The sequence below is a fragment of the Dicentrarchus labrax genome, unplaced genomic scaffold (assembly GCF_905237075.1).
Source record: "Dicentrarchus labrax unplaced genomic scaffold, dlabrax2021, whole genome shotgun sequence".
Classification (NCBI taxonomy): domain Eukaryota; kingdom Metazoa; phylum Chordata; class Actinopteri; family Moronidae; genus Dicentrarchus; species Dicentrarchus labrax.
The window spans coordinates 13,506,103-13,523,316 of record NW_026136705.1 but is presented as its reverse complement, the minus strand read 5'-3'; the positions used below and the strand labels follow the sequence as shown (position 1 = coordinate 13,523,316).

Below are 17,214 nucleotides of genomic sequence, written 5' to 3'. Positions count from 1 at the left end.
TGGTTTCATTATTTTTTTATTTTACTATGTGTTTCACCAGTGATGTTTACCTATTTTACTGCAAATTAGATTCTTGGGACAGATAAAGATATCTAAAAAACTATTGCCCAAAAAATAAAATAAAATAAGCGCTCCTGCTGATTGTGTAAGGAGATGAGCACGAATTATTTCACCTCAGATGTGGATGACAAGTAATCTTGGCATTACGCTGATACATTTTTTTGTTAATTTCAGGTAGATCCATTAAGGCTCTCCTGCAAGGTTACTGACAGTCACATAGTTTCCTCAAGTAAAAATGAGCCTTTGTTAATATCAGAGGGTGACACATATGGTCCCTTCAATGATCATAAAAAGGCTTCAGAAATAAACAGCAAGAGATCCATCACCTTACTACTACTTTACCAATTAAAAACTGATCAGAAAAGATCAATATTCAGTCAAATGCATTGCTTATACAGTGTGTCAGGCAGAATTTTGATATCAGTTCTAAAACATTACTTTAAAGGCTGCATTGCCTGACACAAATAATGAACTCTAAATTGTTATTCAATGTTGCTGCTTAATTTGGCAAGGTATTTCAATTATGCATTAAATTTAATGCAACTTAACCAGAGGTTGCTGTAGTTAACATTAAAATCCTATAAGGACATGTCTAACTGACACCTAACTTTGCACTTACATACAGCTATTCCTGGTCTGCAAATATGCCACTTGGGTCTTGGTTGAGGATGTTGACATGGCCTAAAATACAGCCACTCGATTTCTATTGCTATTGGAAAAAATTATATCCTAGGTGTAGTCTCTCAAGCAGGTCAAAAAAAGCCTTTCTAAGAGACCCTTCTTAAACAAAAGACTATACAAAAATGCTACAGACAAAATATATTAGTTTGAAGTAGATTTCTACATTGCATTGCGTGATGTTTAAGCCACCTCCTGACTATTTGATCATTTCCAGTGCCTGTAAATCAAATGAGTTCTTTGATTAGCTCTATTAACTAAACACACATCCAAATAGGTGGATAAGTGGACTCAATTAAAACTCTAGCCTATAATGTCAGGCACATAGTCAGTGGTCAATTTACATCCGTGTAATTGTTCTTTGCATTGCAATGTACACTGAACAATGTGTGTAGTTTCTAGTCATTTCCCTCTCTGTGAAGTGTGATTCAGTGTCACTGAATCATTTTACTGTATACATTATAAAGTAAGAAATTAATTGACACCCTGAGTGAGTATACCAGTATGCACTGACCTATGTCCCAACAAATCCATAGATACAGCTCCAGATACAGCTGTACATAATAATAGAATACATGAATCAGAATTTATAGAGAGAGCCATTTTATAGTTCTTAGTCACACTAGTGGTATGGCTCTATAGGGATTGCATCTGTCCATCTCAATAAGTATGGAATAGTATACAATTACAAGACTTTTATGGTGGCCAAATGATACTGAAATAACTTAAGTGATCCTTAAGTTTTCCATAGCGCCACAATGAGATTGATTGAATGGATTGCCACATAATTTGATTGGCACAGGTAGTTCCCAGACGATAAATCCTAATGACTTTTGTGATCCCCTGACTTTTCAATCAACATTTTATCCACATCAGGATGTTAGCACTGGGAACATGTTAGCATGCTAACATTAGCATTTACCTCGAAACAACTTTGTGCCTAAGCAAAGCCTCACAGAGCTGCTAGTACATATGACTGTCTCTGCGTCTTGTTTTCAGAAAACCGAATAATAAGCACATTTCGAATAAATGAAATAGAGGGAAGAAGAAAAAATAGCTAACAAAGTTTCTGACTAAAGACCTGTATAAGACACTAGAGCAGGTTAGAAACAAAACTTGAACCACTGCAGTCACATCTTTTGCTGAAACAAAATTTTTTTCATTGCAATTACCACCATTTTGTTTGGCCTACTTACTCTGCTCCAGCAAAATATTACTGAATGTAATGAGTCTGTCACTACCAATGTTGGACTTTACATTTGTATCGCAATGAAACATAACAAGCAATTCCTAACAACTTCATCATTTAAGATAGTGGATGACTTCAGGCCCTGAATCTAGATAATCTAACACTTTTAAAAGACCTGAGGATATCCAGACACACAGTGAGCAGTAAGTGTTTCAGATAAGTGAAACCTTTGAGACTTCATTAGCCCTTCACATCAAACGCCAGCACATAGTGTACATTTCCATGTAAGAACATTTACCCGGTGATTTCAAGATGGCGATGCGTGGGAGGCACTCATAGCATGAGCTGGAGCTGCCTATGGACCTGGTCACACTGCGATAGGTGGTTGAAGAAGCACATGCAATAGGCTACATGGAGTTACTGTTCCAACACATGCACTGAATTCCCACTGTGCTATATAACAAGACACATACTGTCAGAGTCGTCAATCATTGTAAACACGAATGGCAAAGTTTGCTTCCATTGCCTTCTTTTAATGTAACTATGTAACTGGTTACTTTCAAAGTTCCATTTCACAAAAGGCAGGTGTATTATGAGAATATGCTGCTGACTGCTGCTGTATGGGAGGCCATGGAAGAACTTACTTCGGAACCAACATTTGGCAGTACATCTTTTTCTTTTTACATGTTTATCTAGTCAGTAGAAAAGTATTTTTTTCCACTGCTTTCCTCTAGATACATTTATGGATTCGTTTTGCAAAATCCAATACTGGAGATGGCAAAGGCTGTCAACATTTGAAAAAAAAAAAAAAAAGAATATTGAATTCTCTGTTTACTATATACTTCTAAAATGTGAATAAAGCATCAGAGTTGCAGTTCAAACTCAAGCATTCGATTGCCATCACCTTGCTGTTTAGGCATTTGGGATGAATCCATCCAGAGGGCCGCACAAACACCTTTAGCAAACGTCTCAAGATCCATAAAGCTGTGTGTATCAGCTCAGATGTACAGTGAGCACAGTGCATCGTCATCATTTGAGCTGTACTGTGTCAACTGCTTGTTCACCAGGTGGTGCTGAGTCATGGTTCATGCTCACTGGTTTTCCTGGAGCTCTACATCGGGGGGATGTGGAGCACTGATGTCTGATGAGGATGAAAATGGTTATTTGGGTTGAAAAGCATCCTTTTTAAAAGCCTATCACATGATAGCTGAAATTTGACACCATCATTTTGTTTCTCATTTGGCTGTGACATGCAGGGGCACAAGGTCTGTCACTCAGAGGCCGGCATTGCCTTCTGTGTACCTCAACTCAAATATGCCTGTCAATGCTACTCTTAAAACATGCACTTGAGCCATAGCAAGGAAATCTACCCATCCATCCATGGGGGCAGGGGCTGAAAGAGTTCACAAAAGAGTTTCCTGTGTTATTTGATTATTATTTGATACCTCCAGGATTCCTCCTCCAGAATAAAGTTGAATCGGATTTGGCTGTTCAATACAAAGATTTAATTATTTATTCCCTTTTTTTTAGTTCAGTGTCACACTAAACTCCTACATCAGGGGTTTCTGCAGTGGAAGCGCAGCTACATGTATCTAATTTTTTAACTTTATTGCCTCTCTTTGTTATCTGTGATGTGAAAACTTCAGATTTCCATACAGTCAGAGGAAGTAAAATTGTACGTTATACTCAGTTCAGTTATAAAATCTGAGCACACCACAGAGTGTCTCTCCTGCCGGGCTGCTGACAGCGCTGTCAGTCCAAGAGTCAACCACAGTGGACGGCAGTCAAGGAGGTTGTACCACCATCTGGTTCGGAAGAGGTTTTGCCAACTTCACTGACAGTCACCACCGGAGCAGAGAGTGTCGGAGCAGCCAACAGGCTGGAGTCGCACAGCCATGCCAAACATTGTCTGGCGTCACATTGTTCTCCGTTAAGCATCACTCTTCTCCGCTTCCATTACAGTTAGTTTTGTGGTTTGTGGTCATTTTGAGATTCAAGTTTACAGCCTGCCATGTGTCGCTCTGTGTACAGCGATACAACTTAAAAACAAAAGCCAGAGATTCGACTCTGGGTTTTCGTAACATTATGGTAGCATCCACTGATACGACCACACAGAACAGTAAACTCTCAAATGAGCATATCCAACCAAGCAATGGTGTCACATCATTCCACTGACTTACAGGTGGCAGGAACACGTCAAGATATTCTGCAATGCACCAGCAAAGGCAGGAAAGAAGATGACTGCATGCAAGAAGACGTGTGAAAACAACACTGGTTTTAAAATATTTTAAAAAAATATGCTTTGCAAATGTTTTATGAGGAAGGAAATGCACTCGACTTGTAGACCTCAAGGATACACCCAATGTAATTTGGTGAGTAAGACTGGAAGTAAATATAACTTTTGTTTTTGTGTGTTGTTTACAAGGTTCTTTTAATTTCATCCTCTCAAATAGTTGTTGAATTATCTTCATAATTTGAGCCAAATTATTCTACAGAAACATGCTAAGATGCTGCTTTCTCAAAGCTTTCTCCTGGACCTTCCTTGCATGAATGTTCTGCCAGGCTCCCACCCTTCAAACCATTTATTCCATGCCAATTTTTAGAACATACATGCAGCATATATCAATACATATTTCCTATCCATCGGGGAAATAAACCCTTCTTTGAATCTCGATTCCTACAGACGTTTTCTCTCACATGGGATTCCCTAAGGACTAAATTGTAGTTTGCAAAGCTGAGGTGGAGGTGTGGAGGCGTCCACCTCCACACCATTCTGATGGTGAGACTGCTGCAAATTACTCATGACACTTCCTCTGATGACATTTTTCAACCTCTTCCTTGTTGAATGGCATCTCTAGCCCCCCTCTACCATCCATCCACCACCAACACCCTATCCCAACACACACATTAATTCCCCCCTCTATTCGTGTCACAATAGCACGGCAGAGATTGCTGCCTCCTGCCTTCACCTGATTGACCCCTTTGAGCAGGTGCTGGATCTGATCCAATCACAGTCAATCTTCTTTAAACATTTCATTCTTTAAGCAGAACAGGGGCTCAAAATTCCATCATTCAATGACCCGATCAGTCGCCGATAACACAATCAAGCCAATCCCGGCTTATCCCGAGGGAGCCATTTCAGGAGGGACAGCTGGGAGATGAGACTACAGACCTACAGAAAGGTGTCAATCTCCCCTGATCCACAGCTCTCTTTGTGAGCCGCCTATACTGCACAGCATCTAGTTGTTGGACGAGACCGTCTGATAGGTATTTCTAAGGATCAGCAATAGTCAAAAATCTATTCAAGCTTTTGTTAAAGGTCTGATCCTTTAAGTAAAAATTCAGTAACCTGCAATAAAGACACTTGCATTAACACACAGACACACAGACACACACACACACACACACACACTCTATCATACAAAGACAGACAAGCACACACAAAAAATTATGTGAATAGCACAGCTCAATTCTTCAGCGGCCATTTAAAAGCTACTCTATTGGAAATGTTGCTGGGCCACTGGGCAAATAAAGGTCAAGGGGGATATGAAATAGTTTGTCTAACTGGCCCTTTCCCCCTGTGTGTCCCTGCAGCACCGCAGCCGTATCCACATTCATAGCCAATTCATTTATATTGTTCTGCCCTTCTCACTGCTAGTCTCAGTCACTAACTACAAGTGACTGCAATGAGATTGAAGCCTCTGGCTAAATCTCCACTGCAAGGCACATGCTCCATCATTGCTGCTCTGATCACTCCTTATAATCACTGGAACCAGACTATATCCTCAGCTGATTGGGTGAGTCGCAGCAGAGAGGAAACAATCACAGAATGTCAGCAGATGATGGACACCGCAATGCTGGAGTAGCAGTGGTCACTGTGAGCTACCATGTAAATGGCATGCAAATGTGCACCTGCACTAGCTGAGGAAGTGGAATGAAGGACTGTGGCCTTTTGATTAGGTTCTTTTCGCTCATATAAAGTGTATTTTTTCTGCATTAATCACCCATGTTTGCTATTTCAGCCAATGAACATGAAGCAATAGTGTACTTGGGTTTTGCTTTCCTCAGAGCTCCTATCACTTCAAGTCCAAAGTGCATTTAATGTGCACCTTCACAGTTTCCAGTTTAAGCCTTGTGTATATATTGTCACGGTAAGAGCTTAATTGCACTGTCATCCAAGGTGAAATTTAATTCTGCAGTCAAATAGATAAAGCAAGAACAATGATATCGGTGTGTCATCAATGATTTTTGGTGATCTCCACATTGATTTAGATGCGCTGTAAAGGCTGACACTAAAAGTCCAAGTTTCTAATGAGACATCGCAACTTCACTAATTAGAATTATGCAAAAAGGCACAATTCTGAGAGGCACACCACATTTTTCAACTGATATTCATCTATTGAGTTTAGTCCAGGAAAAGTATCAAATAAAACAGATTTTACAACAATATGTGTTACTGGTTTTGTTAATTGTCATTAAGGCTGTTATTTTGGAATACCTGAAAACCTCCAGAGCTGTTAAGAGCCTAAGCACTAGGGCAGGTATGCAAAAAGAATTTATACAGTCTTTACAGACGGTCACACAGTTATTTTTCTCCATTTACAAAATCTAAGGGCATGCGAAATGTCAGCCGTGGTATTAGATTACCAAAGCCCCAGAAAGAATTTCATGCACTAACCAAGGAATCTTTTTCGGACGCTGTTATAATTTCCTCTCATCTGCTTCCTCTCAGTGAAAGTATAAGAGAAGTATGCAGACGCGTGCCTAGCCAGAGGTGAAACACAAACAGGGACAGCATGCTGCTGCTGTAGGCTGGTCTCTTCTGTGTCCTGACAATGATAGTTTTATCATCTCACTCTTATCAATATCTTTCAATTGTCTTGAAACAGGTGTCACTCTTTTTTTTCTTACTTTTTAAATTTGACACCATTGTCTCATCTTATGACTCAAGGCCCTGATTAGCTTGTCTAACTCAGAAGTGACCTTTGTGTGACTACCTTTATCCCTTCCTGAGCCCAGTGGCAGCGAACTGGTTAAGCTCCTACTCCTCCTCTTCCCATTCAGCTCCACCTTCAGGATCTGGCTCTAGACCAGTGGAGCATGAGAACCAGGACAGCCTGGACATAAAGGGACGATTGTGGCAGCCCAGTGACATGGAAGCAAGTAGCTCTGATTAAACTAAAAGTCAGCTTCAGGCGTGCACAGCGAACCTCAGCCAATGGACAGGAGTGAAGAAACTGACTCAGTGAGCAGGAGTTGTTCCAGCTGAGCCAAATAAGGGCACTATGAGACGCACTCCAAGCCGATTACAATAAACCAATGAGGAAGCATTAGCCACCCAGCTAATTATGCCTTTAACTGAAGGGGAGAGCTCTATTCATGCCTGGGCAGGGCTCTGCTGGTACGTCATATCCAAATTTATAAGGTGTCATCACACCATCTCCCACCTTTAATCAAGTGCTTGCCTCAGTGGAACATTTTAGGGTCGTAGGTGTTCTGTTAACAGCTGTTTGATATATTGGAAAATAAGAGTGCATTTTATGCCAGCAGAGAGAGATCAACGTAAGGAACACATTCCATATTTCCACAAAGCACTGGTGTGGCCTGCTGAAAAATATTGTTACATAATTTTACCTTATTCAATCTTAACTGTGCAAGCTATTATTTAGAGCCGAGGAGGATAGAAAGACGATTTGGGTTGGTGGCTTGAAGATAGTTGATTGAGTCTCCAATACCAGTCGGTATTTGAGCGACAGGTATTTTTTCACAGATTATCTGTCTCATGTAATATTGTCAGGATATAGTGAAACTTTCAGCAAATATGACAGAAAGTTATTTTTATAAAAGTTACCTACTGCAGTTTTTGGTCTCAATACTGAACTGTTTTTGCAGGTGTGTAGATCCTCAGACTAGTACAAAAGTGATACTCTTGCAAGACACTGAATCCTAACAAGCACATCTGCTGTTCTTTTGCTGCACCTCACCTTTGACCTTAGAGCAAGCACAGTCTCTAAAGGAGTCAAGAATTATAAAGACTTTATGCATAATTATATCATAAAATCGTTTCAGTGCTGTCACCTCTGTAGGCTAATGTTTGGGGCGATTTCTGCTTGTTATGCAAACCACACACAAAGGCAAAGGAAGGAAGGTAAATTCCTTAAAAAGACTGTGCCTAGTGCAAACATCAACATTATCAGAGAAAAATGGCAAAAAATATCATTTGGCAAAGCCTACACATGAGGAAAAAACAAAAGTGTGATATCTAAAGGCTAACATTGTCTTTTCTTATAATGTATAAGGCTGCACAGTGGCACATAATAGCACAAACCGCACACTGGTTCATTTGGCTTTATTGCAAGACAGAAACAGCAGCAGCCTCCAGTTAAGAGTCCTTGAATATAAAGGGAGGCCGGCAGTGCTGATAAGATTGTCTCATCTGGCTTGCAGGGCTAAGGTGCAGTGTGCTGCCTCAAAACAAAAGAAAAAATGGAGGGCAGGATGTGGCTACTATTAGGCAGGTAATGGGATACATCTGAGATGCATTAGAATCAGCCAAACAGAACCACACTTCAGTTCTGTTCAAATGACTGTCACAATCACTTCAAATGCACACCTTCAGCGTGTACTGTAGGCGACAAAAAAAAAGCTCTGGCTGCAGAGGAGCTCCTCTGAAGTTGTGCCAAGCTCGGGCATGTGCTCTTTACTAATGGTGACGGCTGGGAGAGTGGCATTGAGACTGATGTGCATGAGAGCTGTCAGCCTCTCCCCCATAACAAATGCCACCTCTCCCCCTGACAGAATGGAGACAGAAGGGAGGGACTGAGGCGGGAGGGAGGGGAGGTGTGGAGGTTACAGACAGAACCTGTGACCCAATTGTGGCCACACCAGCTGTTTCCCCTCCACTGCCTCCCAACCACCGCCATCTCTGTAGACCACATCCTGCTAATTGGCCTTTGCTGCCTTGCACACACAAACGCACGCACACACACATACACACACAAATACAGCGATTGCTAATATCAAGCGAAATGGCTCGTTCCCGGTGAGGAGGAACATTTGCCGGTGCCTTAAGCTGTAGTTGCGTGATGATTGATAAGTGCTTCAAAACATACTTCCCAGCAATATAAATGACTCGCTGCCCTGTGACCATGCTAGCTAATGTCCCCCTTGACATGCACATAGACAGACAGACAGACAGACAGACAGAAAGACAGAATGATGACTGACTGACAGACATACTGCCACCAAGATTCTATGGAGGGGAAACTGAATTAATTGGCTTTCCCTTCTGTGGATAAGTCCTCAGAGTTGTGTGTATGTGGCGATAATGGTAGGTTGCAGTGACAGGCAGGTTATTTAATAAATCCTGAGATGTGTAAGGCAGAAAAGGAAGAACACACACAAAACAAGAGAGCTCTGTATCTTGTCCGCCATAGCCCACAGTATCTACTCTGATTTTTTGCTGAAGACACTCAAACCTGCTCATACACACATACACACACACACACACCCCTAATCATGCACCCACATAAATACACTTAATCGCTGACACACTCACGCATGGCGAGAGCAGTACTGCAGGCACATCCAAGCATGCACAAGTAGGCTATAAAAGCACACACAGAAACATGCACAAGATCTTGCTCAATCAGTCTGATTTGTTTGTTTCCTCCTAAGCATTTGAGGATTCCTCAAGGAGGAAAAAACTTTGTATAATCAAGTCAATTATGTCATTCAATCAAGTCGAAAATCATTTCGAGCCCTTTCTCAGATCCATTGATTGCGAAGTCGTGCTGAATATTTGCTTGCTGCGTTCTATTGTGCAAATAAGCCATCTTTATTTGGAACGGCAGACCAGGCCATGGTGAGGTCTTCAGTGCCACTTCCACAGATAAAGAGCAAAACAAAGTCCTTCACCTTGCTCGCTTTCAGTCAAGAAAATAAGACAGAGCTTTATAGGGGAGGGCTGGTTGCATATTGTCTCTGAACAAAAAATAACAGTTTCTATTAATCTATAACAGCTCTTTTGTCTCCTTCAGGACATGGTACATTATGTGCCCATGAAAATCCATCCTCAGTGAAATTGTTTAAACTCAAGGTCAAGTGCTGATGTTACAGGGACTGTATCAGCTGAAGGTGACCTTGACTGATGTGGAATATGACATAAGGGAAATGGATCTCGGCTCAGTGTGAGGAAATTATCTGTGAAATGCTGCCACTATATCAGAGCCTTTTTGTGTGTGCACATGCCCCAGTGCGTGTGCACATGCCCCAGTGCGTGTGCACACTTGAGGGTGTGTATGTGTGTGTGTGTGTGTGTGTGTGTGTGTGCGCGTGCGTGCGTGCGTGTGTGCGTGTGTGTGTGAGTGTGTGTTGATAGGGTGTGCATATATATGCCTTGCTCAGCTGGGGGTATTGGTCATGAGAACAGCTTGCAGAAACTGCTGCAGCAGACAGGAACAAACAGCTGAATATGAGCCTCTGCTGAATGAACTGGGTGTGTTTTTCCCTCAGAGCACACTGGAATTGTGTTGCCACAATATCAAAAGCCTAACTTCGATTCCCCTACATTTAAAGTTATATTTGTTTCTAATGCCATACTACAATGGATTGCAGAGGGGTTTGGTCATGGCAGCCGGTTGCCATTGTGTGTTTGCTCTGTAAGCAAAATGCATGTTGTTGACCAGAAATGGTGGGCTGTACGAAGCTATTGCCATATCTTGAGTCTTTCGCTTGTCACAATAGAGATTTACTTGTCTCACTGTCAGGAAAAGAGCCAAACTTTTGCTGCACGCATCTTTTAAAGCTCAAATTATGTGATTGATGTAAGGATTGGAGTGCTGACACTGTGTGAGCGACAGGGGGCGCTATACACAATCCTCAAATTAACATCTTTCATGTTATCTTAAGGATGATAATTGTAACTTGCATGTAATGGAATCGAGCTGAAATTTTGTCATTGTGACGACACTATGCAGGCTAATAATAATCAAAAAAGTCTTACCTTCCCAAACTGTTCAAAATACTGCTTCACATCTTCCACTACTGTATTGGCTGACAAGCCACCCACAAATATTTTCTTTGTTCTTGTGACCATCTGGAAAGAAAAGGGCGAGAGGAGAAGATTAGTGATGAGGCTTCAAATGCGTTGCAAACACCTTTAATGAGGCTTCAAACGCACTGAGTGAGCAGCACCTGTGATAGGGAGGATATAAAGGAGTGAGGACACATTGTTGTTAAACAGGAATAAACGGATTCACACAATCAAGTTTCAAAAACACTTTGCTTTAACTTCAGTATTATAGCAAGGTCACAAATGCTGAAGGTTTTGGCAGAGAAAAAAAAATCTTGGCTAAGAAAAGCCGTTCTGTGAATTTCCCCCACAATGACATTTCAAACTGAAGCTCTAATCAAAAGAGACCGTCAGAGAATTAAAGGCCTCCATTTCATCCATAAAAGTTTCTGTTTATCTTTGCAAAACTTAAAAAGAAACAACAGTAATAATTTATGGACTTTCAAAAAACAATTAACGAGTGCTGGAAGATGGAATCAGAGTGCATTAAAGCCTCATTTAGTTTCAAACAGCAAGAATATTAAGGATTATTACCCACGGCGTCAAAAAGGGCACGAACATCTGCTGCAGAGAGTACATGCTAAATTTAGGAGGGCAATTTCTCAGGGAAATACAGTAACAACTGAACCCCAGTTTTTGCATACGATTAAAAATTAAACTGTGAACTTATGACCTCATGGTATTTACGCACCAACATTCAACAGCAGGCCCAGTGTTATCCTAAATCTCTGAAACATCTGGTCAGCATAGGTGTTGATGTTCGTTGCTGACAAACAACACTTAACACTTAACTTGTAAGACGTTGTATTACCACATTACTGAAGTGTTTTATTTATAGGTATTGGATCCTGTTTTAAGGTCACAGAAAAAAATGTAAGGAAATATAATACAGAGGCTCAAGCCCTTCATGTCTCTATGACACCTATGGTGTTATTATGGTTATTACTTTGGTCTGATCTGACTTTGCAATCGGAGGATGCTCCAGCACTGTGGCGAGAAGGACTTTCACCTCGGCCTGTTTCAGCCGACCTCTGGTAATAGACAAATGGAGTTGATGGCACCGTAAACGATTCCGCATGTTTGATGTTGACATAACGTTTCCTAGCTTGAGGCAATATCACCATTGTTTGTGTCTGATCCACTACTCTGTCAAATTATTGGCAAACAATAAGAGACTGAATGACTAAAGCTAATAACTATAACAATGACAATCTACTACTAACTAACAACCTATCTCATTGAACTGTTTTTCTTGCACCTCTTTGGCCAATGGAGAAAGGACAAGACTACTGTAGGTTATTGTGATTCCAGAGACATATGTTCCCATATATAATCCTTACTCTCTCCTATGAAGTGTCACATTTACACTACAGATTGAGAATTTACTGATATGATGTGGCATATAATGATTTTTGATGCACTGCTCTGTAATCTTACTGGCAAACAATAAAAGGAGCAGAGAAGGCAGCAGGGAAAGTCACAGCCCTGATCTCCCTCGGCTCGCCAGAATCAAACAAAAATAAATGATGGGAGCAGGATAAACATACTCGAGAGACACACAGCAAACTATCAAGAAGGTTGAAAGAGTCTACCTTGATCAAAATGCTGACCGAAACACTTTCGATTTATGAAAGAGGCTTAACGCTGAGAAAAAGAAGCGACATTCAGCTAGAGCTGAAGTAACCATCTGTCAAGTGCTTTCCAGGTGCACACAGTCTCACAGGCACATAGCCTGCACATATGCACACAGCCTCCCACACATGAGCCCTCTCTTATTACAGTTTGGTTGTTTTTTTATCTTGCTTCTGTGATTTTTCATGTTTTTCTTATTACATTATATTGTTTTACCACAAAATTAAATTAAGCCAACTTTTGTAAAACAGAAAGAAAAACAGGGAGAATGCAAGCTTTTATGAATAAAAAAATCTTAATATATTTCAGTGGTCTTCATTTATTTTCCCTTATAACTCCAATTTAAAAGTGAAAAAGAGAAAAAAATTTACTTTAGGGCTGGAAGTGCTGGCAACAGCAAGATCAACACTTAATCAGAAAAAAGTATCCCCAAGAGTTTGTGGTAGAGACCGCACACTGCAACACGCAACAATACCACCAAAGATGTTTTATTACGCTGGCAGGAGCAACGCATTCCGCTCAGCACTTTTTCAGGCTAACGATAAGGCTTAAATATGCGAACGCAGTTAGTGTAGCGATTGGGACACAGGTGTGCAAAACAGACTTGACTATGTCTGGCAATCAATATAGGTGCAAATGTCTGTTTATAATACAGCAAAATTCCACGGAGCAATACACACTGTAAATAATTCAAAGCTGTTAAATACACACCCCAAGCCATACAAATATTTTTTTTTTTTTTTTTACACACTAACGAGGTTCCTTGGGTGAGTGAAGACACTTTGGTTCAGAGTAAAATATGAAAGATAAAAAGGTACTTTTCAACATTTGTTCCACTACAGGACATTTATAATGACAGATTCCACTCACTGTTCTAACATAAAGTATGCATGGTACCATGGTAACTGTGCAATACTATCATGCTCAACTCCAAGCATGTTAACATGCCAATATTAGCATGTTCAAATGCTTACAATCATAATATATATATATATATATAAATAAAAAATTACATTATGTTACATGCTAAATGTTAGCAAAATTACACTTATTACTATTATGAATTAACATGCATTGCTTTCATGGTAATTAGTTGTTTGTTTGCCCTACAACTTGTAAGGATCTCAGAATAACATAACAAATAACTGTCTCCATTTTTCATTTATCCAATGATTTTATGTCCTGCAGTGTAATGAGCATCGCAGGCTCTAAGTGAAGCTTAGAGCGATGAGGGTTTTTTCTCTCCTACTTCGCAATGTTTGACTATTACTGGTGAACATGCAAAATATCAACTGGCGGGTTTAGGGGTTATACACTGGCCAAGACCCAGCAGCTGCATCATCCTCTACTCCCCCCGCCCTCCCCCACCTCCTCCTCCCAACATCATGCCTCAGGCCTCAGAGGTTATCAGCCATGGATGCTGCCGCCGGCAACCCCGAGCCAGACAGCTGCTGATAAACTGGCTGTGCGAGTATTTATCAACATCACTCACTTTTATCATTGCCAATCTAGGTAAAAAAATAAATAAACAAGTCAATGTTCATCTCCGCCTGCCTCTCTACATCAGCTGTTTGTCCTGCTTCCCTTCTGGGCCACCCATTCCCCGGCCATTTTTCGGCCTTGTTCCATCAGGCTGCAACCAGTCAAGTTTTCAGCCTTGTCTTTATACTTTGACATGTCTGCCCAATAGCTGATGGGATTGCTTGAGTCCTGGTACAACACAATTACTTTCTCTATTTTTCTCTCCATGGTGACAACAGACATTAAGCCTCATAGCTTTATATTGTGTCCCCGTATGCCTATGGCTATACCATTTCATGCTACCACTGCAGGAGCAAAAGGTCCTTAATGATCATCTCATCCTTTTGGGTGTTGGGCGCATTTTAACTGACACAAAATAATGCATCACTTATTTCCTGACTACTTGAAGGACTGCTGTTATTTTTTTCCATGTCAATATGCAGAAAGTGCACCAACCCCAAGCTGATTGGATGACTTTGGAACTGCATTTAATTTGACACAGATCATTTTACATTATAACAAATGAATTTTCTTCTTAACCAAACCACACACACTACACAATAATAACCACTAGGGAACAGAAAATTCCCCCCACTGCATTTACAGCAACCTTAGTTCTGATCATTTGGGTCTGGCTCATGTAGTATTTTAAAGGTCTTTTTCCGACAACATTTCAATTCAAGCTGACAGGTTTAAAAATGGACCACTCTTCAACCCAGTTTTTTCCTTCAACCCAATTTTTTAAACATTCAGTTATTTTTGCACATCCCTAAGAGACAGTAAGGCGAGTTATGAGTGTGCATGATTGAGCGTGTGTGTGCTTACACATGAATGTGTTTCTAATTTCTTGAGTGTGTGAGGCTGTGCACAGGAAGGGCTGCAACAATTACTGCCCTAGTGCATTACCATGGTAATAGATGGCATGCCGCAGATACATACACAGAGGCAGACAAAAATGTAAAAAGCTTCTGGTGCTCTCTTATCGACACCTGTTAGCAGTTTTTAACAATGACAGACAAACCATATACCTCTACAAAAACAGCATGACCTTTTCTATGAGGTCATCAAGAAAAAGCTACAGAAGCTATCTCATGATGCCCATCACTTAAGTTGTGAAGGCTAGCTCCTTAATACTTCCAGAGGTAATAATAAAAGCATTGTGCACCTTCTTGATTTTAATAAAAGCACACCTCAAACTGACAACATCCTTCTTTTCAGAGCTTAAACTCTGCATTTAGTAAGGTAACTTCAGTGCGTCACATTCTGTTTGTTAGCATTTTGAACATTCAAGCCAAAAATAGCTGTTACTCCAACTCCAAAGCAAACACTGTTACATAGTCCACATTGCAGAATTGGTGCTGGTAGTTTAGAATGTAAGCTATTGTCAGTCCACCTGAAAAAGAACAACCAATTCAGGTCACGTAAATACTGCCCAGAGAGTGCTTAAAACTGACTGCTTTGTCCATACACCTCAACAACAATATCCTGCTCCTAGCCTGCAGCATGCACACGCACACACACACACACAGTGAGACACTCCTGGCAGTTGCTGACATCACAGTGAAGCCAGGAAGGATGTGGAGGTTAGCATAGTGGGAGCACAACCCTGACACCTAGTAAATCCCTGAGCTATTCAAATTATTCATGTCCATCACAAAAGAATCGTATAAGCATATTGCTTAAAAATTCCTTTTTTCTTTTTATCAATTGGACCAAAACTAAGATTTTCTCTCTCTGTTGATACACCCTCCTGTAAAGTGCTTTGTGGTATGGCAAATGGTAAAAGTCTATCTTTATATGTGCATGAATGGGGCACCACGGTGCAGGAAATTGTACCTTGACATGTAGCAGCCTCATAAAGGTGTTAAGTTTGAGGTATGTGCAGTCTAATGCCTAAGTCATGTTGAATATTCAGGATTTTTCCTTGATGAATTTTGGGCTGCTGCAATCTACCTAATCCTTTTGGTAAGGTCTGCAGGGGGGCTCAAGTGTTTCTAAGAGGAACTCGAGACACAACTGAGACGGCCAGACTGGTGCAAAATTATTGGTAACAGCTGAGTAGGGACAAAAAAAAAAAAAAAAAAGTACCTTGTCAATAATGTAAATGACCAGAACACAAGTTATATTCACTTATTTCCATCTGCAAACCTTCATAAATAAACACACAAAATGTATGTTAACACACACACACACACACACACACACACACACGCACACACGCGCACACGCGCACACACACACACAAACACACACACAGGCAGTTAGGCTACTTTAATGCACATATGGACATGTCTTTTTAGTCCATGCCAGGGAGGTAATTATCAAAGTCAGTAAAGACCAGGCTGTTTCACTTTGATGACTCATCTATTGTCTGATTTGCATGTGTGTGAGTGTGCATGTGAGTGTATACGGTATTTCCTCTTTTCCTCACCAAGTGTAAAGAATGCACCTCATTGCAAATAATATGCTCCTGGTTTAAGCATGAGCCATAAAAGTGGGGGGCTGCTGTGAGTGCTGAGGAAGTTGAAAAAGATAAGCCTGTAGCTAATATTGCAGCATACGATATCATTATTATTTGTGGAAATTTTAGGACTTCTACCTGTGGCAGCAAACACAATTCAAAGAGCCTCTGTGTTGCGCCTACAAAAAGCTATTAGTGTTTTGAACATGCGTGCCGAACTGAGACTGCAAAGACAAAGCGTGAATCTTATTAACTCCCCAAGTAGGATATGAGAGGAAATGAATATAGTGTGAAACAATATAAAAAAAACAGAGAAGCAGGTGCAGGATAAGAAAATAATGTGTATCATATTTATGCAAATCTTGAGATTTTACACAGACACTCTAGCACTCATGCTCCAAGTATGTTGTCTTCTCAATTCCATCCAGAAAGACATGGCAATGATAGACAGATGGTGACAAAGACATTTAATGGTTTTACTGGAAATGTTGTAAGCTGAAAGTTGAGGAACATTTTCATTCTTAGATTACAGATCAATGTTTTCACCTTTCTCTATGCCATCTTTTTCTAGCATGAAACTTGCATGTTCTCCAGCTCTTC

General features: G+C 40.6%; 1 protein-coding gene across 7 annotated transcripts in view; it reads right to left on the bottom strand.

The window, feature by feature from the left end:
- LOC127363455 (RNA-binding protein Musashi homolog 2) overlaps window positions 1-17,214 on the bottom strand; it is a 231,717-nt gene that overhangs the window by 148,463 nt on the left and 66,040 nt on the right. For all 7 annotated transcript variants that reach the window (XM_051399889.1, XM_051399890.1, XM_051399893.1 and 4 more), the window contains exon 6: window positions 10,932-11,024. In XM_051399889.1, coding sequence (XP_051255849.1) covers window positions 10,932-11,024 — 93 coding nt within the window. The remainder of the gene's footprint in view (window positions 1-10,931; window positions 11,025-17,214) is intronic.